Source organism: Martes martes (genome assembly GCF_963455335.1).
Source record: "Martes martes genome assembly, chromosome: 4".
NCBI lineage: Eukaryota > Metazoa > Chordata > Mammalia > Carnivora > Mustelidae > Martes > Martes martes.
The window spans coordinates 29,998,913-30,022,714 of NC_137891.1; the positions used below are offsets into that span (position 1 = coordinate 29,998,913).

The 23,802-nt window shown below is 36.1% G+C and overlaps 1 protein-coding gene across 1 annotated transcript in view; it reads left to right on the top strand.

Moving 5' to 3' along the window:
- The first annotated feature begins 3,511 nt into the window (after positions 1 to 3,511).
- The window catches only part of EIF3E (eukaryotic translation initiation factor 3 subunit E), a 44,348-nt gene continuing 24,057 nt past the window's right edge, over positions 3,512 to 23,802 (top strand). The window contains exons 1-7 of the mRNA XM_080802464.1: positions 3,512 to 3,630; positions 9,054 to 9,168; positions 10,609 to 10,726; positions 12,966 to 13,008; positions 14,108 to 14,212; positions 18,146 to 18,271; positions 19,016 to 19,140. Coding sequence (XP_080658590.1) covers positions 3,541 to 3,630; positions 9,054 to 9,168; positions 10,609 to 10,726; positions 12,966 to 13,008; positions 14,108 to 14,212; positions 18,146 to 18,271; positions 19,016 to 19,140 — 722 coding nt within the window. The 5' untranslated portion in view covers positions 3,512 to 3,540. The remainder of the gene's footprint in view (positions 3,631 to 9,053; positions 9,169 to 10,608; positions 10,727 to 12,965; positions 13,009 to 14,107; positions 14,213 to 18,145; positions 18,272 to 19,015; positions 19,141 to 23,802) is intronic.

Below are 23,802 nucleotides of genomic sequence, written 5' to 3' on the forward strand. Positions count from 1 at the left end.
AAGTTGTCACAACCTTTATAAATTGAAGTGCCTAAGATTTAGCCTTCCTTCCAAACACTCTCATACTCTGATCTCATCCAGTCACATGTTTATAAATTTCACCAATAGGTTAACAAGATCTAGTTTTCTGTCTCCAGCTTTTACCTATCTCCTAAATTCCAGATTCCTATACACCACTGCCTCATCAGTTGTATTTAGATGTCTAATAGGCATCCAAAACATAGTATGTCCAAAACTAAACTCTTGACTTCTCTCCTCTAAAACATGCATCTATCACACCCTTCCTCATTTTAGTAAATGGCCTCTCAGTTCTTCTAGACCTTGGTGTCATCTTTGACCCTTCTTTTTCTTATCTAATCCATTAGCAAATTTTGATAGCCCTGCATTTAAAGATTTTATTTATTTATTTGACTGATAGCTCTGCATTTAAAATATATTCAGAATTTTGTTACTGTGCACAACTTTTTCAATGCTATCACTCTTGTCTAAGCCACCATCATCTCGTGCTTGAATTATTTCAATAGTCTCTTAACTGGTTTCTCTATATATATGCATTCAGTTTTGCTTCAGTACTTTTATACTTAATATTCCTTTACCTGGAATTTTTCTTCTCTAGAGAGCCACAGGTTCCCTACTTTCTTCAGGTCTCTTTTCACGTTCTACTTTACCAGAGAGGCCTTCCCTAATCACATTATATAAACCGGAAGTCTTTCTCCACAATTGTCTAACTTCTGCCTTGTATATTGTTCCTCACAGTATTCACCACCACTGGACACAGTATGTATTTATCTGTTTGCATCCATCTCCTCCCCCTTGAATATAAACTTCTTTAGAGAAGGTACTCTATTTTTATATTCCCAGGACCTAGAACATTGTATTTGATTTATATAGAATGAATAAATAATTCCCACCTATTAGTTTGAAAGCTCCTATATAGCTTTTACTGATTATATATTCCCATTAACACTTAGCTTAATACCTTCCATATGGTAAAATTTCAAAATGTTAATCAAACTGAATTGCATCTTAGTTCTCTCTGCTTCTCAAGAATGTCCTCTGTTCCTTTTTTGGTAAGTTTCCATACTGTACCTGCTTGCTTTCTTCTTCTGCTCCAGCTCACTTCTGCTGGAAGCCTTGGCTGCTATTTCTTTAACTTCCTCTTTTCCTGTCTATATTCTATTACAACTTTACTTTCTGGGCTTCCAGGAAACTTTGTACCTAATTTATAATTTAAATTTTATCATGTAAGTATGTATGTATGGGTAAAAGCATAATATATATAAGGTTCTGTACTGTCCATGGTTTCAGGCACCCACTAGGGGTCTTGGAACATACCTGCTATGGATAAGGGGGGAGGGTCTACTGTACAAGGTTACATGCATGGTAAGTGGTAACAACTATATCAGCTGATCAAGAATAGTATCTCAATTTGTATACTACACATCACCACTTGGCTATCTAATAGGGATCTTATTCTGTCTGAAACAGAATTCCTGATTTTAGTACCCATACCTATTCCTTTATCATTCTCCCTTCATCTACGAGTCACCAGTGGGAACCCAGTTTCTTATGCCCAAAGTCTAGGAATCGTTTTTTTAACCCAAACTTAATTCTGAGATAGTAGATTCACAGGCACTTGTAAGATCCTGCGTATCCTTTATGCAATTTCCCCCAGTGTTAACATCTTGCAAAATGATAGTAGTCTGGCAGTTCCTCAGGTGATTAAACATAGTTGCCATATATCCCACCAATTCCATCTTTGGATATATAGCCATGAAAACTGAAAACGTATGTCCACACAAAAATCTGTACACAGATGTTTACAGCAGCATTATCCATAGTAGCCAAAAGAGAGAACAACCCCAATGTCTATTAGTGGATAAATGGATAAACCGTATGTGGTATAGCCATATAATATTATTTGGCCAGGAAAAGAAATGAAATGCTACAACTTGAATGAATTTTGAAAATATTATGCAAAGTGAAAAAAGTCAGACAGACAAAGCCACATATTATATGACTCCATTCATATGAAAGTCCTAAATAGGGAAATCTATACAGACAGAAAAATAGCGTTGCTTAGGGCTGGGGCAGAGTGAACAAGAAGAGATAAAATGAAGATGAGGTCAGTGCTAGATAACAAAGCGTGGATAGTCTCAAGCATATTTGAGTTTTAAAAGTCACGCTGGCTGCTTTGTGAGAATAAATCACAGGTGGAAAAGAGGGGAAGCAAGGTAATTAGTGAAGAAGCTACTCCAATAATCAATGCAAGGTAGGATGATGGTTTGGACTAGGGACTTTGGAGGTGGTGTGTGAACTGATTGGATCTAGATATGCTTCAGATGTTAAAGCCAAAGGTTTTGTTGGTGAATTCAGTGCACAGTGTAACAGAAAGAGAAAAGTCAAAGATGACTCCAAGGTTTTGTATGAGCAACTGGACAGATGGAATTAGCATTCGCTGAGATGGAGAAGAGTACAAAAAGAGCAGGTTCTGATGACCTACATGGGAGAGTTTGGTTTTGGACATGTTAATATTGAGATATTGACTAGCCTGCTAGATATATGTGCATCTGCGGTTAATATTCTGTATTGGCTTATAATTTGGAAGTTGTCAATGTATAGACTACACTTAAAGCCCCCAGGTTGAATGATATCACCTAGGGTATTGACTTACATAGAGAAGAGGTCCAAGAGCCTGAGGCAGTCCAAAATGAAGAGGCCTGAAAGATGAAAACGGACTAGCAAAGGAGACTTCAGAGCACTTAAAATAAAATCCACGCTCCTTACCTTAATCATGACCTGGCCCTTCTCAACGTCTTTCATCTCACTGTCTAGTCACACAGGATATTTAGCTTTTGGAATATACCAAGTCCTTTCCTGTCTCGTGACCTTTTTGTTTGCTAAGCCATCCACCAGCCCTGGTTTTACCCTGGCTCCAATTTTAGCCGCTTCTCTCTGTCACTACAACTCTCAGTTAAATTGTTATTCTGAGTTTTTTCTCTAACCCCCCCCCTAATTAAATAGGCCCAGCCCGACCACCCCCACCCAATTATGGCTCTTACCATAATCGATAATTACTTAACTTGTTTCCCGCCTAGAAACCCGTCCACCTTAATTTAGCAAAAGATTAAAAAACGATCACTATATGCCAAATAAAACCTCAGGAATTCCTTCTATGCAACTTTCCGGACAGCAAGGGCTTCATTATCTCGTCTTCTGCCGCGTCCCAATGTAACCGACTATCCCTTAGCAGTCAATTCTCAGATTTTTGCAAAATTTATTAGCCGAACGGAGAGTAGGTAGTAACCCGCAAACTTGCAAACAAGAACTTGCGCTCGCGGCTCTGCCCAATCCCAGAGTTGCCCAAAGGAAGGGAGGACCCGCACGCATGCGCCGTTGTTCTCTGAGCGCTTAGGGCAGAAACCCCCCCTTACCCTTGGCGTGTTTAACTACTGCGCCTGCGCAACACGGACCTGTTTGTTCTTTTGTCGGCGCTGTCAATAAAGTTTTAGTGGGCAGACTCCCTTTTTACTTGGCAAGATGGCGGAGTACGACTTGACCACTCGCATCGCGCACTTTTTGGATCGGCATCTAGTCTTTCCGTTGCTTGAGTTTCTCTCCGTAAAAGAGGTGAGGGGGGCTTTGACCGCGAGGAAGGCGTGGGAGCGTATGAGGCGCGGGGCGAGGCCTAGAGGCGGTGGCGATAGCCGTAGGCCTGATACACGTGTGAGGCGGCCGCGAGTTTGGTCCTGCGTTGGGGAGTAAGGATCTGCTGGTAATTTAGCATCGTCCCAGTTAATTAGCACCGCAGAATTTGGTTGTGGTGAGAAGTGAGGGGACAGCAGGCAACTTAGGAGAGGAAGAGGTCTCTGCTTCACTACTGGAGGTGACAGTGCCAGAGGGACTTCCGCGTCAGTTCCTCTCGCAAGTTGACCAGCCATTCACCGCTTCCCTGCAGTAACGCTTGCTTCTAAAAGCAAATTGGAATGTTACAGATCTTGTTTGCTCTTAAGGGAACTGTGGGAAGGGTGTGCTTGGCTTTGTTTTTGTTTTCCGATCTTTGGAATAATTTTCTTACACTTAAATACCTGGTCTTTTAATTTACATTAAGTTGTGAATTCTTCGCAGAGAGTTTTCCTGGTTTTTCGGCAAGTAGCCACTTCCTAGAAGCGAGGCATATTTTGTCGGATGGGGACGGCTCCCCCCACCCCACCACCCCCGCCAAAAAGAAAAACAAAACAAAAAAAAAATTGGACAATTTTTTTTTTAACTTAAAAGTGGTTTTCCGGTATATACAGACTTCGAGTAACACGAAGGTTAACTTTCATTTAGCTACTCAAGATACCTAGAATTAGCCTGTGGTTCTGGTACCTCATTTCCAAATGTCAATCCTGAAAGTTTTGAAATACTGGGCTTAGTTACACCTTGAATTTGTTGGGAAGTTGGTACGTTTTAGTAATTACAATAATGTTACTATGTTGAAGGGATTCGATTATTGGCCAGAAAAGTAAATGAATTCTGTATCTGAAAGCAGGTTACAACATAAGCCTACTTAGGGAACTCTAATTTGGGGAGTGGATTTATGGCTCAACAGTAAAACAGAAAAGCTCTGCAAATAAACATTAAATTGTTTTGATAACGTCAGATCTTCCTGGAATTTACTGTTCATTAGGTTTAATCCTCAAATTTATCTGCTCCTTTTCTAAACACATAACGGGATTCTAAAGTTGTGATGTTAGGGAACAAGCAAAGTTTATTTTCAATAAATTTCAGGAATGTAAAAATAAAGCAATATAAAGCTTTGTCATGAGAGGTTTTTTTGTTTTTTTGTTTTTTTCTCCTTAAGTAGGATGTACTTACACCTGTATTTTAGAGCTTGCATAAAACGGTACATTCTGCCTTTTCCTTTTCTGGATGTGTGAGGATAATTCACCAAAGATCAAGGAATAGAAAAATGCCATATTTGAAATCCTTTATCAGCTACTTACAGAACTGCTTCAAAATCAGCCAAAGTTCATATTCTTGTACTGTGTTCTTTACACTTTTGTCTTACAAGGCAGATACATAACAGGAAGGAATATGTGAGTATAAATTAGGTTTTCATAGGGTAAGAGCAAAACCATGAAGGGCAGCTGAGAATCGGTGGAAAATAACTGCTCAGTACTTGCCTCTTTGTAGATAATGTTGGTAAAATGGCTGGAATACACCAAGAGGAAGACAGATTTACTTAGCAGTTACTAAGTATAGGCCTATCATGGAGTTGTGTTAAATCCAGGATAAAACCCAGACATCTCACCACTGAAAAACTTACCTATCCTTTAGAGGAGATAAAGGTCTATAATTACATATGAGGCAAAAAAAAAAAAAAAAAAAAGGTCAGAGAAGTAAGGGCAGAGTGCTATCAAAGTTGGAGATTCTATTCAGTGGGCAAAAAGGACTTTGAGGATAGTTTTTTTTTTTTTTTTTTTTAAGATTTTATTTATTTATTTGACAGACGGATCACAAGTAGGCAGAGAGCGAGAGAAGGAAGCAGGCTCTCCGAGGAACAGAGAGCCCGATGTGGGGCTCGATCCCAGGATCCCCGGATCACGACCTGAGCCGAAGGCAGAGGTTTTAACCCACTGAGCCACCCAGGTGCCCCTTGAGGATAGGTTTTAAGTTGAGTTTTAGATGGTTAGGTTGGAGGCAGCGATCATGATTCCTAAGAGTAACAATTTGATACATTTGTAATATGCTGGATAATGTAAGCTCTATGAGAGCAGGATCTTTGTTTTATTTTCTGTTGTGTCCTTAGCTGTAAAACAGAGGAGCTTAAAGGCTTTTAATGATTACTTAATATCTCTGTATTTCAGAGCTGTTTTTTATTTTAAGTAAGCCTGTCTCATGCGTAAAGTGTTGATACTGCCACAAATCTTTCAGGGTTCGAAAAATTACATGAGATAATGCATATAAAGCACTTAGCCTTCTGGGACAAAGTGAGAATTCCTGAGTATTTTCCATTAGGAGGCTAGGCCATCCTGTGTGAGAGTAGAGTGAGATAAGGAATGGAAATGGGGACTGAGAAAACTGACCAAAGTATAAGGATTGGGAAGTGTGGATGGCCCAACTGAGATTGAAAATTATACATTTGTAAGAGTTGATGACAATCACTCTGTAAGTGATAGGAGCAGTGGAAGTTTATTTAAGTAGTGTAGAAATGTTTGGAGGTAGACTTACATGTCATTTAGAGATTGCTTATTAGCAGAGAAAAGCACAGATGTGATTAAGTAGCATTATTGCCTGTTTCCGAAACATTTTATAGTCGTCCCTAGCTAGAACATAGAAGACAGATGACTTTTTTCCAGAAATAAAGATTGACATTGAATTGTGTTTAGTTGGAGAAAATGGATGGAGTCGATGATACTACTAATGAGAAGATCTTTGAAATAGCTAAAAATGGATCTAATGTGGTAAATGACAACCAAAAAAGGGAATTTAAAAATTAAAAAGAACAGAGGGTATAATGAAGCATTTTAATGGTAATGGTGAAAGAGATGATGAATTTAAGTTGAAATCTTAGAGATGAGGTACTAAATGGAAGTTGTGGAAAGTTGTGGGAAATTTTAAGACTTGAGTTTCTTAGGAATCATCAGTATGGATGTTGGATTTGTAGAGGATGACAGCAGGAAGAAATGTCAAAAGAATATTTTCCTTTTTTAATTTTTAAAGATTTTATTTATTTGACAGAGAACGAGACCACAAGTAGGCAAAGCAGCAGGCAGAGGGAGAGGGAGAAGCAGGCTCCCTGCTAAGCAGAGAGCCCAATGTGGAGCTTGATCCCAGGACCCTGGGATCATGACCTGAGCCGAAGGCAGACGCTTAACTGACTGAGCCACCCAGGTGCCCCTAAAAATAATTTTTAAGTGATGAACATTTGCAAACAGTTTCAATTATAGAACACTAACTTTTTACCCCAATTAAGAGAAATAATTCCCACCCCCCCCAAATTTCATACTTCCATGAGTAGTTCTCTTACAAAAAAGTTTAGTCAATTATTTTTTGCTTCAAAAAGAAAAGGAATTGTGAAAACTCTTATAGTACTTATACTATCTTGTTTTTGTTTGTTTGTTTGTTTGTTTTTTAAAGATTTGTTTATTTTAGAGAGAAGGCTTGCAAGAGAGCACTTGTGGTAGGGGAGGGCAGAGTCAGAGGGAGAGAGAAAATCTCAGACTCCCTGTTGAGTGTAGAACCCCATGTGGAGCTCTATCCCAGAACCCTGAGATAATGACCTGAGCTGAAACCATGAGTCCATTTGCTCATCTGACCACCCAGGTGCCCCTAGTTTCCTAGATTTTTGCCTCTTAGCTCAAAAGTCTAGAATATTTACTGTCTGCCCTTTACAGAGTAATTGTGGGTATAAGGCAGAATTTAAGGAAGGTGATAATAAGCAGCTACAGATTTAAGAGGCCAGTAAGATCTGATGGCTGAGGAGCAGGGCTTTGAATCTACAATAGATAAGAGACAATACAAATTAAAAGCTATTAATGGAGTGGCAAGAAGAGGTTGGCATGCTAGGGAAAGATGTTTTCACAAGATTAGATTTCTATACGGTATACTGAAAGGAAGCCTCGGGGCTTTTTTTGTTTTGTTTTCTTTTAAGTAAACTTTTTATCAAATATAACATTCATACAGAAAAGTGCCAAATATAAGCACCTTTTTTCAAAGTGAACCCACTTATGTGACCACCATCCAGATCAATAAATGAAACATTACAAATATCATAACTGTGATATTATGACTGATCCCTCTTAGTCACTACTCACACCTCCCAAAGGTAAGCGCTAGTCTGAAGTAGAATAGTTTTGCCTGGTTTTGCTTTTACGTATATGAAATTAAGCATTGTACTGCTTTGTATGACTTTTATTCAACACTGTGAGTCATCCAAGTTGGTAGGATAACTGTAGTTCTTTGATTCGAATGCTGAATGTTAATCTGTTATAGGAGTATATTACAGTTTAACCATTCTAATGTTGATAAGCTTGGCTATTACAAGTAGTACTGCCATGAACATTCTTGGAAATGTCCTTTGAATATTTGCACCCATTTCTCTTGGGTATCAAGGAGCAGAATTACTGGGTCAAAAATTATTTTTGATTTTAGGAGATGAAAACAGTTTTCCAAAGCAGTTGTACTTCTGCCAGAAGAGTAGGTGTTCAGTTACTCTAAATCCACACCAACACTGGTATTGCCATTTTTTTTTTTTTGGTTTGTGTTTTTAATATGGCTTAATTTGCATTTTCTGTATAATGAATGAAGTTGAGACATTTGGTGTTTGTTGGCTATTTGGTTATACTCTTGTAAAGTGGCCATTAAAATTTTATAGCCATTTTCAGTTCTCTCTTTTCTTACTATTTTGTTGGAGTTCTTCGTAGAGTTTGGAAGATTCAGTTTTGATCTCATGGCTGTACCATTTGATCACCTTCATCTTTTCACAGGCTTGAAATGTGGAATCTTCCTACATTTTTCTTTCCTTGACAAAATTGGATTTAGTATGCAAATCTTTTGCTGAAGCTTTATCCTGATGACTGCATATTTAAAAAAAATTTTTTTTTTAAGTTTTGGTTACTATCTCCTTGAATACTATTGTATAGGATCCTTACATATTGCTCATTGCCCTAAACTTCACATTTATGTGAGTTTGCTGGTGTATCTATTTGGTCCTTGACCTGTAGGTTAAATTGTTTCCTGACGTCCTTGCAAAAACCTGGTATGACATGGTTGACTTAGAGAACGGGTGCTAGTTCTGTTTTAGTGGTATGGATGGGAAAGGATTATAAAGGATTCAAATGATTTAGTGAAAAATATATATGGGGATAGACAAAAGGCCACCCCAAGGAGAGATGAGTGCCTATCATGTGGATGTGAGATGGTGAGAAGATAAAAAAATTTAGATTCTAATTACCTGGTGTGGCAAGAAAACAACTACATGTGCCTGTCGATAAGAGTTGGTGTGGTTTATCAGTTTGTATGGGAGAACTTCAGCATACTCATTAGAACGCAATTTTCTCTTGCAGATATATAATGAAAAAGAATTATTACAAGGGAAATTGGATCTCCTTAGTGATACCAACATGGTGGACTTTGCTATGGATGTATACAAAAACCTTTATTCTGATGATATTCCACATGGTAAGTTTTGTCAGCTTCTCTCATGAAATGAGGATGTATGTTAAAGTTTTATGATTTATAAAAGAGCTTTAGTCAAAAGTCTTTAATAACTATTTGAATGGTTTAAAAGTTCTGTGAATGAAAGTTAACACGAAGGTTACATGTCATCTAAAGTATATTATTTTCTCACCACAAAAGGTGTGGAACTTCTTTAAAAAGTGTTTTTCAAATATGTTCAGTTCATAGTATGTAACATCAGAATTGGGCTTATGAATTAGATTGTCTCCTTAGGAATGATCTGAGAATGTTGCTGGTTTTGGCCTGCTAACTTTTTCATTGAGTATCTGTGTGCCTTAGAGATTTCTTTTCATCTTGAAGCATCTGGGTAGAGCCAAGGTTCTCAAAAGTATTGTTCCCAGTACCAGATCATCAGTGCACCTGGGGAGCTTGTTAGAAATGCAAATTTGGGGGTCATACCCCAGATCTACTTAATCAGAAACTGTTGGCTGAGGCCCAGCACTTAAATTGGAGAACTACTCTGGTATGGTGTTTTCTACATTCTTGTTTTCTGTGGTAATAGATGTTCCTTAAAAAAAAAAAAAAGTTTTCCCGTAAGTTTGAAAAATGTATTATTTCTCTTATGAACCTGGTATTTTAAAAAATTCTAAGAATGCTTTCAATAGAGATACAATTTACTTTGTTTAAATTGACATTTTCCAAAATTTGATCACAGATACCCTGTATCTGTGTAGTAATACTTCTTAATATGTAGTAATACTTCTTAATATATAACACAAATTACTACAGTAAATATTGTCACCTTTTTTAATTATAGTAAATGACAGTAGCTCTTTAAATTTTAGTTTGTGATGAAAAAGGTAACTATTTCTTAGTGAAAGTTTAAAACACGTCTGCAGGGTAGGTTATCTGCAAGTTTTCTCTGTCTCTTCATAATGCAGTTAAAAGAAACTAGAACTGGGTTTGAGAGATTACAGAATTAGATTTATAGTGAAAAGAGATTACTGACTGGATTTAAATTCCATTCAGCCTAGTTGAAAATCTGTAGTCATATGTAAACCCTCCGAGTCTCTGTTCAGAAAATCTGGGATAATATTCATCTGAGAACATTCAGTGAGAACAAATATAAAAACATGAAGCTTCTGAAATGTGGAATTAGATAATTGTTCCTTAGCAGCCACCCCTCCCCCAGGCTGTATCTGCATATTCCTCAGTTTTCTTTAAGAGTTAGAAGAAGATTCCCTCTTTATGTGCCTTTGCACTACTAGAAAGAAAAAAAAAAATGGATCTGGGAGACTTACTGAGTTGATGTTGCTGGCATATGAATATATTGGGGATAAGTAAATTTATGCATAATTTAAATAATTTGAAAATTTTCCAGAGACATCCTCATGGTGAGCAGTATAGTTTAACATTAGAGTACTCCTTTGCATTTTTAATTAGCTTTGAGAGAAAAAAGAACCACAGTTGTTGCACAACTGAAACAGCTTCAGGCAGAAACAGAACCAATTGTGAAGATGTTTGAGGATCCAGAAACTACAAGGCAGATGCAGTCAACCAGGTAACCTCCCTTAATTTGAGTTCTGAAAATTCTCTTTTCTGGATTAAGACAAATGTTAATTCAAATTGTTGGGGGGAAATCAGAGGGGGGAGACAAACCATGAGAGACTGTGAACTCTGAGAGACAAACAGAGGGTTTTGGGGGGGCGGGGGGGGGGTGAGCCTGGTGGTGACTGTTGTGGAGGGCACCTGTTGCATGGAGCACTGGGTGTGGTGCACAAACAATGAATTTTGGAACACTGAAAAAATTTTAAAAATTCAAATTTTATCTAATATTCCATCATAAAATTCATGGCTTAATTGATACTTTATCTGTTTGTTTTCACTTATCCTTATGGTGTAGGGACCAGGAATTCCTTAGTAAATAGTAATACTAATTTTATTTTTAACTTCTTTACCATTTATCCAGATCTGATTATGCTGGAGCAGTTTTGCCTTCTTCCTCTCTTTCCAGGGGACATTGGCAATGTCTGGTGACATTTTTACTTATCCCAATTGAAGGGGTGCTACTAGCACCCAGCAAGGAAAGGCCAGGGGTGCTGCTAACCATCCTGCAATGCATAAGACAGTACCCTACCCCAACAAAGAATTATCCAGCCCAGAAGTGTCAGTAGTACTGAGGTTGATGTACCTGTGCCTGGGCAGTACCAGGAGGGAAACCTGAGCTCACTTTATCACTTGGCTGCATTCTCTAGTATCTTTCCAACCTCATTGCCCAGCCCAGGAAGGGAGGGTAGTGTGGAGCTGATAAGGTTATTTTATTCTTAACTTCCTTTTAACTAGAAATAAACCTATTGCTTGGTTTCCAAAAAATGCATGTTGCCTCATTCTGACTTAATGTTTATCATTAATTGAAGCCCTTTGGATTATTAGGAATCTTTAAAACAAAATCTGCTAAAACTGAATATTGCCGTTGTGGTAAATCTTAGCTGCCAGTGTATTTACTAGAGAAAGTGTTCAAGTTTTTGCCATGTTGTGTCTTTAGTTCATACAATATGTGGCCAAAACAAACTTTTAGGGAGATGAGCTCAAGTTTTCATTTATGATTTAGGGAAGTGTTAACCAGATAATTTTAAGCAAAACACCAAATAGTGCACAATTACTATACCATATTATAATGTAATCTACTACATAACTAACTACACCATGTTTTATCTATCTATACAGGTAGATATATACTTATATACACAGATAGCTGTATCTTACAAAGCAATAATATATAGCTATGCGTATGTGTGCTATACTTCTTATTACACTTAGAATATAATGGCTTAAACCTTCAGATCACTTGTAAGTGCGCACAAAGGAACAGCTGACATAATCCGGCTGTTAGGGTACAACACAACATTTAGAATTTCAATTCTAAATTTAGTCTAGTCACTTAAATACTAGAAACTAATGTGATTACAGTATGAATCAAGATGAATATAGATTTATTCACCAATTATTAGAGAAGATTCCTTGCAGTTTAACAGGCATGGCATTGAGATAAATGAAAGGATGGAATTGTGTTTTAAAAACTTGCAAAGGAATAACCTCTTCCTTCCAATACCTAAATTTCACTGAACATGTAACATTTTACCTCTCATACCTTTCCTGGAAATACCCAGTCAACCAAGGAACAGCGATTATGTATCTGAAAGATACAAGGAGTGTAACACAAAGTTACTCACTGTGATCCACAAGTGTTAAGTTTTTTTTTTGAAGTCTTAGGTTAAAATTTCATGCATCTTTCATATTCAGTGTTATGTTATACGCATGTAATTTTGGTGATGATATATTCCTTCCCCACTAAATCTTCAGGTAAAATTATGCTCTGGAAGAACATGCCATAGCATTCCCTCTTTGATAAGCATTAAGAGAATGTTTTCTTTTTTGAAAATGCCCAGTAAGCTGTGCCCATCTATCACTTGTTCCTTGATGTCGTTGTTGATCACTTTGTCTTTCACCAGCCTGCCTAGCAACATCTTAGTTATTATGCAAAGCCAATTTAAGAAAGGTTCAATTGGGTTGACACTGATACAGATAATAATTACAGTAGGGTGTGTGGCATCGTTATGTAAGTTAAGCATAATTGATTAATTTTGTAGTGTTCTGTTTATTTTATTCTGAAAGTCTTATTTCTAGTGTTTTAAGTATTAAGGTATTTAAATGGCTTTATGTGGGTAATAGGATAAACTTTGAATATGCTTATTTTGTTTTCTGTGACCTGTAAAATATAATTTTTGTTTCTAATTAAGAGATGGTCGGATGCTCTTTGATTACCTGGCGGACAAGCATGGTGTAAGTGGTATTTTAAAAATTTTCTTTAGTTATGCTGTTTTAATAGGCTAATTAAAGAATAGTGCTGCATAGAAAGGTTTGAAGCCTATAAGAGTATTATTTCTAGATTAATTTATTAAATATAAGACCTGGTATGTTTTTGAAACTTCAGTTTTTAAAAATTGATGCTGATGGAAAAATGAGGTGCTTATATTTAACTTTAGATCATAGAAATGTTCAAAACTTTTTATTTTTTCTAGAATAACCAAGGAATAGGTACTGTTTTATATTTCTGATGGATTAACAAAGATAGAACTAAATTTGAATTAGAAATGTTTTGAGCAGTAGAATTGGGTAATATTTTGGCTGCCTTGTGGAATATAGTAATTCTTGATATTATCAAGGTCTTCATAAATCCCCAGTAAAGGAATTTTATTATAGCCTTCTGTAGTCATTTCCCACTCTCCTTTTCTTTGTGTTAACTCAGAGTATGAGGATTTGCATATAATTAATTCTTTACTTGCATTCAAGTTTTATTTCTCATTTAACACCTGTAACAAGAGGTATGCTGATCACTGTGCAAATTATTCTTTCTGGTTTCCAAATACAATGTTTGGTATGTTTGACAGTGTTCTAGTTCATAGCCTTTCTCTTACATTACTTTTACTTTGCTTGCATTGCTAGCTTTAAAAGTTGCTGTAATTTGGGGCTAGTTTTCACAGAGAACTGAAATTTACTTGTACATGTTATTGTACAGAATCACAAACCCTTACAGGGATTCATGCACTTGGTAGTTGTTTAAGCTCAGTCACTAACTGAGAACCTCACACCTCAGACCTTTCCCTGCAATTCAAATGCTCATTGCAACAAATTAGATATTGTTACAGTTCATAACTCTTTTGAGACCAGAATTATGAATGATAAATCCGTCAGTTGATAATTTGTGTTCTAAGATTCATGTGTTTCTTCATGCTTTTTGTTTTATTTATTTATTTTTTTGTGACACTTGGGATACACTGAAAATACTGATGTCTGGGGATATTTAAAGTAGTAAATGGTTTGAATTTTAAAACTCAGAGTTAAAAATATAACTGATGCTTTTTTTTTTTCCTTTTTTTAGTTTAGGCAGGAATATTTAGATACACTCTACAGGTATGCGAAATTCCAATATGAATGTGGGAATTACTCTGGAGCTGCAGAATATCTCTACTTCTTTAGAGTATTGGTAAGTAAATTGTTTTTCTTCTCTCAGATTTTGTAGGATTCTCCTGTTTTGTCAAAATATGTCTATAGATTTGGGTCTGTACATAAATTTTCAAGAATCCTTGGTGAAAGGAGAAAAACTTTCCTCAACAAAGAACAAATAGAAATAGGAAAGCTTGTATCAGGACTTCAGAATTTGGAGGGAGATTTAACTTGTCCTTGAAATACAAAACGTAAGGGCTGCTAATTTATTACGTTATGTATAATTGTATGATTAGCATTAGCAAAATTCTGTCGTGATCAGTTTGTTAAATTACTCTGTAGCACAGTGAGCAGCACGTTGTGGATGCTTAATAAATATTTTTTGAATAAACCCATTATTCCTAATTTTAATTAAATATCTCAAGCTATATGTATCCCCTGAGTTTGTTTCAAATAACTATGAAGTTCTAATGATATTTGAAAAAAAATTATGCCTTATTAGTAGCTTTTTTCCATTTACTTCTACCCTTAGCTATTAGAAAATAAAGCTCAATGATTTTTTTTAATAATGTAAGAGGAAGGTGAGTTTGAATTGTACTATTAGAGCAAATTTCTAGCCATAAAGAACCCTGTTTGTTATTTTCATTTGCCTGTCTGACAAGCTCCTAGATTCAGTGCTTTAATTTGGGAAAAAGGAAAATTACATGAAGCCAAAGGAAAAAATCGGGCTTTCTTTTTTTTTTTTTTTTTTTTTAAGATTTTGTTTATTTGACAGAGAGATCACAAGTAGGTAGAGCGGCAGACAGAGAGAGGGAGAAGCAAGCTCCCTGCTGAGCAGAGAGCCTGATGCAGGGCTCGATCCCAGGACCCTGGGACCATGACCTGAGCTGAAGGCAGAGGCTTTAACCCTCTGAGCCACCCAGGCGCCCCAAAATCAGGCTTTCAACTGAAAAAATTTTTTTCTCATTCTACCTTCTGTGTAGGTAATTGTATCAGTGTATCAGTTATCGAAATGCCCTTGTTTTAACTAGCTTCTTATTTGAGAAATTATAATTTGTTACTCATTTTGGATTAGTCAGCAAGTACCTAAGTCTCTGATTTATCTAGTTAATCCTAGATGTTGGGAAATGACCTCTAAAGACAGGGACTTACTGTTTTCTAACCTTGGAAGAGTCTGTTTCTTCTGTCTCTGCTTTCTGGTGCCTTTATTCTCTTAGCCCCATATACCTGCCAGAAAGAAAAGACTTATGGCTTCTATCTTTGGTTGTTTTTTTGGAAATTTAAATATGCCCTTTTGGGGGAGCTGTGAAGGGAAGAGATTGGTGTTTTATTAATACTGCTAATTCCTACACTTAAAAAGTAGTTAACTTCGTTTTTTAAAGCTACCATCCTTCCTTCAAAAGGAAATAAAGATTCTCAGTTTGTTTCAAAGTTTGATTTGAAAAATATTTATTTTCTCTTACTTGCGTTTGTGAATATTCTTAATTTACAGATTAGCCGTGGTTAGCTTGCAAGTGCATTGAAGGTAATCAGTGATGCTAAACTTGTAGTGACTTATCAGAAAATTCCATCAGTTTTACTTTGAATATTATGAAGGATTTAGGAGAGCAAAAGTTGATTACTTTGGAAATGTAAACAGCTTAAACCAGGATTGTAAAATCAGAAGCCTGATATGATTACAGCTACATGAAAAGAGTTGGTTATTCATATCATTTGTTAATGCTGGGAGTGAATTTTGAGAATGAAGATTTAGTGTCATGTTAGAGTTCTAGCACAGTAAATTTATTGTTGCTGGTTGGTGAGTGAATGTGCCATTTTGCTAAGACATGGAAACTTAAGGTAACTGCTGGAAATCCAGATACTGAAACTCTTCTAGCATATCCACCCTTGAAAGCAGGTTGGTATGAAGAGCCAACTGTACTGACATGGACTTGAGCCAGAGTAGTACGCATGAAACTTTGGGGGATTAAAAAACTTGCTGTGCTGCTACAAAAACCTTTTATCCTAACAAATACAACATATTCTAGTTTTAACAGTATATTATATTTATGTAGTATAGTTTTATAATTAGTCTGAAAATGTTTACAAATGATAGGTATATATACTTAAAGGTTTGTGAAGTTTTTTTGTTTCCTTTTTTTTAAATATGAAGATCCTATTTTGTTCCCTAACTTAAGAAAAATTCTCAGTTTTAAGCTTTTGCATTGCCTAACAGGTCTTGTGTTGAAATTCAAAGGGCATTTGGTTGGATGATTGATTACCATGATTTGAACACAAAAATCAATGTTTTACATTAAGAGTAGTTAAAATCTAGTGATTGGGTAGTGCTTAGAAATTATGTGAAATTTATTTTAAATTTATGTCCCATCTGTGTGACAAAACATTTGAATAGCTGGGAGTTGGCATATTGATAGGGGCTAACCAAGCTAAGTTTAAAACAAGGGGTAATTTTACTTCTCTTTTTCTTTTGTTTAGATAGGCACTAAAATCTATGTATTTGTTCAAAATATTGTTAGTAGTAAAGATTAAAAATCCTGAATTGGATTTGGGATGAAAAATGTCTGTGTTTTACATATTAGTTATTTACTTTGGTTTTTTTGTAATACCAGTTTTTTCATTTCTAAATGCTTGTCTGGTGGTTGGTTATTCTTTTAAATCTATAGTTAGGGAAACATAAGCTATGAAAGAACCATTGTAACTATGATCTGAGATTAGAATTTGACTCTCCAGGTGACCTATTGTAGGTCAGTTTTGTGTAAATTAAAGCTGTGTGACCCCAGAATGTACCTTTATTTTTTAAAAATTTGATGGCTTTTAGAATACATCAAGGAATATTTACATGCATCCTATTTGATTGTGCTCTAAGAAATGAATTAATTTGGAATGAAATAGCGGAGAAGAGTTGGTAAGGATTTTTGAACGTTTTGGTTTTAAAAGTTACTACAAAAATAAATAAAAGGGATTAACACTGTTTTTTAATTATTTTGTTAAAATCTGCCTTCTCTGTCCCTTTGGTCTGACTCAAAATATAACTCTCCCTTCATCCAGGAGATATTTGAAATAAAAGTGATTTTAAGATGCTAGAACTATTGGTGATCATATTTTAGTGGTGTGATTTTTGTTATTCTTTTCACTCAGAATTTAAAATTTATCTCCTCTAAGTACATGCCATTTGATTTGAACGTACTTTTCCTTGACTGAAGAAAGCTTAAGTAATGATGACTCTTGGAAGTTTTGGGTCTGATGTGCCCTATTTGATAATGTTGGTATAAAAGATGTCTTTCATATTGATTTTCAGATGCACAGTTTATCACATTTTAATATCAACCTGGAATGTGTCTTGAATTGGTTGTGATTTAGAAACATAAATTAAAAAAAAAAACTTCTAGGGGTACCCGGGTGGCTTAGTCAGTTAAGCGTCTGCCTTCAACTCAGGTCAGAGGATCTAGCCCTGCATCGGCCTCCCTGCTCCGTGGGGAGCCTGCTTCTCCCTCTCCCTCTGCCTGCCACTCTGCCAGCTTGTGCTCTCTCTTGCTATCTCTGTCAAATAAAATCTTTTTTCTTTAATTTTTTTTAAAGATTTTATTGTTTGATGGAGATAGCAAGAGAGAGAGAGCACACAAGCTCAGGGAGTGGCAGGCAGAGGGAGAGGGAGAGAAGCAGGCTCTCTGCTAAGCAAGGAGCCTGATGGGGGCTCAGTCCCAGGACCCTGGGATCATGATCTGAGCTAAAGGCAGATGCTTAACCGACTGAGCCACCCAGGTACTCTGAGCTGCTATTTTTAGTAAATTGAGCTAAATGGAAACTGAATCAGTTTAACCAGCACGATCCAGTAAGGACTTAGATAATTACTGCTTGGGATAGAAAGTTAGAGGTCTTTTAGTAGGTTAGGTGGGTATGTAAGGTATAAAATATACAGTATCTTTTTTTCCTAGAATATTTAGAATTTAATTAATTGTGATTGCTTAAACAGGTTCCAGCAACAGATAGAAATGCTTTGAGTTCACTCTGGGGAAAACTGGCCTCTGAAATCTTAATGCAGAATTGGGATGCAGCTATGGAAGACCTTACACGATTAAAAGAGACCATAGATAATAATGTGAGTTACATTTTTCCAGGGTGATTCTCTGAAATATTTGTGTACCTTCATACTTTCTGATAAGGAAAACACTGTGTACTTTTTTTTTTTTTGTAAAGGGGGGTTGTTGGGGAGGGGGGGATGGAAAAAAAGAAGGAGAAGGGTGAAAGGAGGGAGGAAGGGGAAAAAAGGTTCAGATTAGCTTTTGTTGATTTGACATAAAAATCACAGTGGGTTAGTAGTAGGTTGACTCGTTTCACTGAATCTCCCTAAAGGAAGCTGTCAAACTGTTTTTGGCTCTTAGAGACAAGAACTCAAGTTTTCATATCTCTTACAGCTACTGCACCTTTTTTATTTGTACAGTGAAAATGGCATAATTCTATTAGTACCAGCTCAGTGATAGGTCCTCAGTAAAGTCCTGTGTAGAAGGTAACAGTTTTCACCTACAGTTGTATCTAATAAAACTATTTATGGAGTATTTAGTTCAGTCCTTTTAAAATGTTTTCTGAAATAAGTATAATTTATGGCTTCTGTAAAAATGACTTAGCAGTCGTTATTGAATCTATTTCTTAGAGCAGGGAGGTAATTTCTAATGTTGAGGTATGTGCAAAGGGTCTACGGGATAGGACTTACATCATAATGGCCATAGAGCATGCCTCAGAAGGTTCTCATTTCTAACTCAAATTTGGAGATCAGTGATGTTTATTCTTTTGCCTCTTTCTCATATATTAAGTTTTCCTGTGCATATATTTTTTAACCCTCTAGTCTGTGAGTTCTCCACTTCAGTCTCTTCAGCAGCGAACGTGGCTCATCCACTGGTCTCTGTTCGTTTTCTTCAACCACCCCAAAGGGCGTGATAACATAATTGATCTCTTCCTTTACCAGCCACAGTAAGTTATTTCACTGCATAATTCTGGCTTTTGTTATATGAAATTACATGGATTTTTTTTAACTTAAAAATGTACTTCTCTCTAACATTTGAACTTGTTGTCAACCTTTTTTTCCCCCTGTACATGGTAGATTGGCTTGTTAATTGAAAAAGCCTACATGGGGGTGCCTGGATGCCTCAGTTAAGCATCTGCCTTTGGCTCAGGTTATGATACCAGGATCCTGGGATTGAGCCCCACATGGGGCTTGCCTGCTTCTCCTTCTCCCTTTGCCACTCCCTCTGCTTATGCTCCCTCTTTCTCTCTCTCTCAAATAAATAAATAAAATCTTAAAAAAAAAAAAAAACTTCTGTGTAACTCAAGTAAATTATTTGAAAAAAGTGTATTTTAAGTCTGTTGAAGAGCTATTTAGTGTATTTCCTGTGCCAGCAGAATAGGCGTCACGTAGAATCTCATGATTCTGCCTTACCCTAGAAGAACTAAATAAGAATCTGCATCTTAACAAGATTCCAGGTAATTAACATATTAATGAAAGCTTTAGAATTAGTGCTCCAGGCCAGATTACATGGAAGAAATGTATACATCCCAGAATCCGCTATATCATTGCTCAATTATCCAACCTTTGGTGCCAAGAAATTAACTACTTCATGAATTAGACTACTCTGTTTTTAGCTACAAATCATTTTTAAAAATTTATTTTTCCATTTGAGCTTAAAGTGCCTTTGAATTTTCTAATTCCTTATTTGGTTAGAACAACAGAAAACAAAACTGCTTGGTAGAAACACTTAGATAATTGAAGATAATTTTTCTTTATCTCTTCCTTCAGGCTAAATATCTATGATTTTATCAAGTGTGTAATTTTTCAGACTCTTTAGTATTTTGATTGCCCTTCTTAGATAACTGCCAGTTTATCCATAATCATCTTGAAATACAGATCTTCAAACTTCTAAGATTGTTACTTGAGTTTTATAGATTACAGGGGCAATATTAGCTTCTTGACCTGTATGTGTGCTTAGATAAACATAGTTCAAGATTGGAATAACTAGCATTTGGTTCATGGTATGGCTTATATTGACTATATTGTTAGGTAAATAAACTTCATATAAACATTCTTGAGCCGTACATTTGTTCAATGTTAATCTAAGTGAAGATATAGTTGTTACATTTCACTTGATTTCTGCTTATTATTTTCTGTCAAATTATGATTTTAATGTTTTTCTCTAAAATGCATGTATACTTTAATTTATAAAGGTATAGCTTAGACATAGATGGTATAATACCCTTCTGCATTAAATATCAGTGAAGATTGAATAACCTGTTTTTAAGTCGTTTTGTAGTTTTCAAAGTCTTGGAAATAATATCTGTGGCAATATTTTTGGAGAAGTTGATGGGATATCCTAAACTGAGTCATATAAATAAATGTGACTTTAATTAATGTACTTTAATAAATGTACATTAAATGTTCATTTTAGTAAGATTTTTAAGACTAAAATATTTGATCTCTTCAGGAAGTTAACATAACCAATAGCACTTTGAAAAATAAGAGAAATTGGGGCACCTGGGTGGCTCAGTTGGTTGAGCGACTGCCTTCAGCTTGGGTCATGATCCTGGAGTCCTCGGATTGAGTCCCACATCTGGCTCCCTGCTCAGCAGGGAGTCTGCTTCTTCCGTTGACCTCTCTCATCTCATGCTCTCTCTCTGTCTCTCTCTCTCTCAAATAAATAAATAAAATCTTTTTAAAAAATTAAAAAAAAAAGAAAAATAAGAGAAATTAAGTTATTAGTGGTAATGCAGATGAAAAATACCCAGCCAGCTGAGAAATACCAGTATTTTTTTTATGGAGAACCAGGGAACCATTTTTGAATGGTATATGTTCTGTTCTCTGCATTAAATGCTAAATATTCCCCTGGATCTGCTAAAAAGAAGCAGTCTTACACAGAAGTAGTCTTGTTTTATTTTTCATGTTAACATGGCAATGTAAGTTCAGTATTAATAGTATTTTAACAACATGATGACCCAGTATGTTAAAATCAAACATAGGCAGAAGAGTTTTTGTAGCAGGAAGTTATGCTTTTCTTTCTTCAAAAAAAAAGAAAAAAAAATACATGGCATTAGGTAAGATAAAAGACAATACATGATCTTTGCATCCTATTTTAAGTATAAATGATAAGAGGTGAAATTTTATAATTTTACATTATATTTCTTTTTTTATTAGAGGTATTTTATGGTACTTAAGTATGCCTTCTAGATTCACATTATTCACTGATGCGTACATATAGCCTCATTCTGAGTTTTTATTCCGTAAATCCTGTTTGTGGGAAATTCACTGTTGAAATTATATATATACAGTTTTTAAATTGTATTTATTATATATTTTGCCATTTGCTGAATGCCATGATAAATTGTTTATAATCTGAAAAGGTATATAAATCAAAGTCTGTATGTTGAATTAAGTAAAAGCTAGTGGGAAAAATTTAAAAAACCAGAAACAATTGTACACTAAAGTAAGATCCTACCAAGGGTATAATACTTGGTTCTGGGCTTTAGTATAGTAAACTCAGTTGATTCCAAGTACTCTTAAAGCAGCCTTCCTTCTCTTGGCTTCCTATGTGTAAAACTTACAGGGTCAGAACTCTTACCACTTACACTTCTCATTATGAAGTATTCTGGTTTATAAATCAGTCTTGCTGAGACTGGTTCAGTTTTGTTCTTCATAAATCGACCTTTAAGCCAAAGAAGCTGCTTTAGAGATTTTGGAATCGGGGCACCTGGGTGGCTTAGTGGGTGGGGCCTCTGCCTTTGGGTCGGGTCATGGTGTTGGGGTGCCGGGATCCAGCCCTGCATTGGGCTCTCTGCTCAGCAGGGAGCCTGTTTCCCCATTTCTCTTTGCCTGCCTTTCTGCCTACTTGTGATCTCTCTCTCTCTCTGTCAAATAAATAAATAAAATCTTAAAAAATTTACAAAAGTAAAGTACTTGGAATCAGAATGGAAAGTGAATTTGGACTGTACTGTTGTTAACGGCCCCATCAGGTTAAGCTGGCCTAACCTATCTATCTTCACAGTAGGACTGTTCTTTCACTAGGACCAAATAATGAACTTTTTTTTTTTTTTTTTTAATTTATTTGACAGACAGAGATCACAAGTAGGCAGAGAGGCAGGCAGAGAGAGGGCGGGGGGAAGCAGGCTCCCTGCTGAGCAGACAGCCCCATGTAGGGCTCGATCCCAGGACCCTGGGATCATGACCTGAGCCGAAGGCGGAGGCTTTAACCCACTGAGCCACTCAGGCGCCCCAATAATGAACATTTTTTGACTTGTCACCCTAAACATTTGGATGGGCATTTACAAGATTTGCTTTTTTATTTCTCTTTTCATGATTCCATTTCAGATCAATACTTCTCACTGTGTTCTTCCCCCCATCCCCCATTCTAATTTAAATATGTTAATGTCTTTTATCAAGTTCTTAAGTCTTCCGGATCTGGTAGCTTTCTCTTATCAGAGATTAAATTGATTTATCTCTTTCTGCTGTGTTGCATTGTTTATTTAATCTTCTCAAGGCAGTGATTCTTGAGAAGCACCCTTTTGAAAAGTACTTTTATGCAGCCATTACATTTTAGAGAGGCTTTTTTCATTTGTGACACTGATGATTACAATCTCATGCAATAGTTGAGACATACCAGTATTGGCTGAATCTGGAGTATCCAGGAAAATGACTAATAAATCATTGCAAGAAATTTGGAAATGTTGGTTAGTAAAATAGTTAAATACCTGTCTTTAATGTTGAACTATCTATGTATCTTACAGAAAAGATGTTTTCTGAGAATATTAAAAAAGAATTAAGGATACATTTCTCAGTATTTATGGAGATTAACCAAACATGCATTCAAATGAAAAGAGATTAAAAATAACACTAATGTTAGTGTCTTGTCTGTTCTGATTAATAAATTCTGTAAGATAAGAGTTGATTGATATCCCCAAAATTCCGTGTGGGAGGAAGAGCCTTTCCTGAATGAGCAGATTTGACTCAGGCGTTGCCGGTAACACCTGGCTGTAATCTTGATACTTAGGGGATGGGTTAAGAATAAGGACAGCTCTACCTGATAGGAACCATTAGAAATTGGCTTTCCATGATATTACTTATTAGTAGGCCCACTCTTCCGTGTTTTCTGCAGTTACATGTGTATTTAGGAAGTAACATTAAATTTAACAGGCTCTTTGAATATTTTCAAGTAATGAAGCATGCAAACAAGGGAAATAAAAATATTCAAACCCACTGAAAATTCTGTAATACAAGAGGGTAACGATAATGGATCAATTCCTTACAACCTTATAGATTATATGAAATTTAGAAGGCATATAGAATATGTTTAATTAATTAGTAGAACCCTTTGTTCTGGATACTAGAAATACAAAGGTAATTCAGTTGAGATTGCAGAAAGTGTTAAGATAAAAATCAAACTGGGGCTCCTGGGTGGCTCAGTGGGTTAAGCATCTGCTTTAGGTTCAGGTCATGATCCCAGGTCCCTGCTCCACAGGAAATCTGCTTCTCCCTCTCCTGCCACCCTTCCCCCCACTCATGCTCTAGCTCATGCTCTTTCTCTGAAATAAATAAAAACTTTTTTAAAGATCGTATTTATTTATTTGGCAGAGAGAGACAGCGAGAGAGGG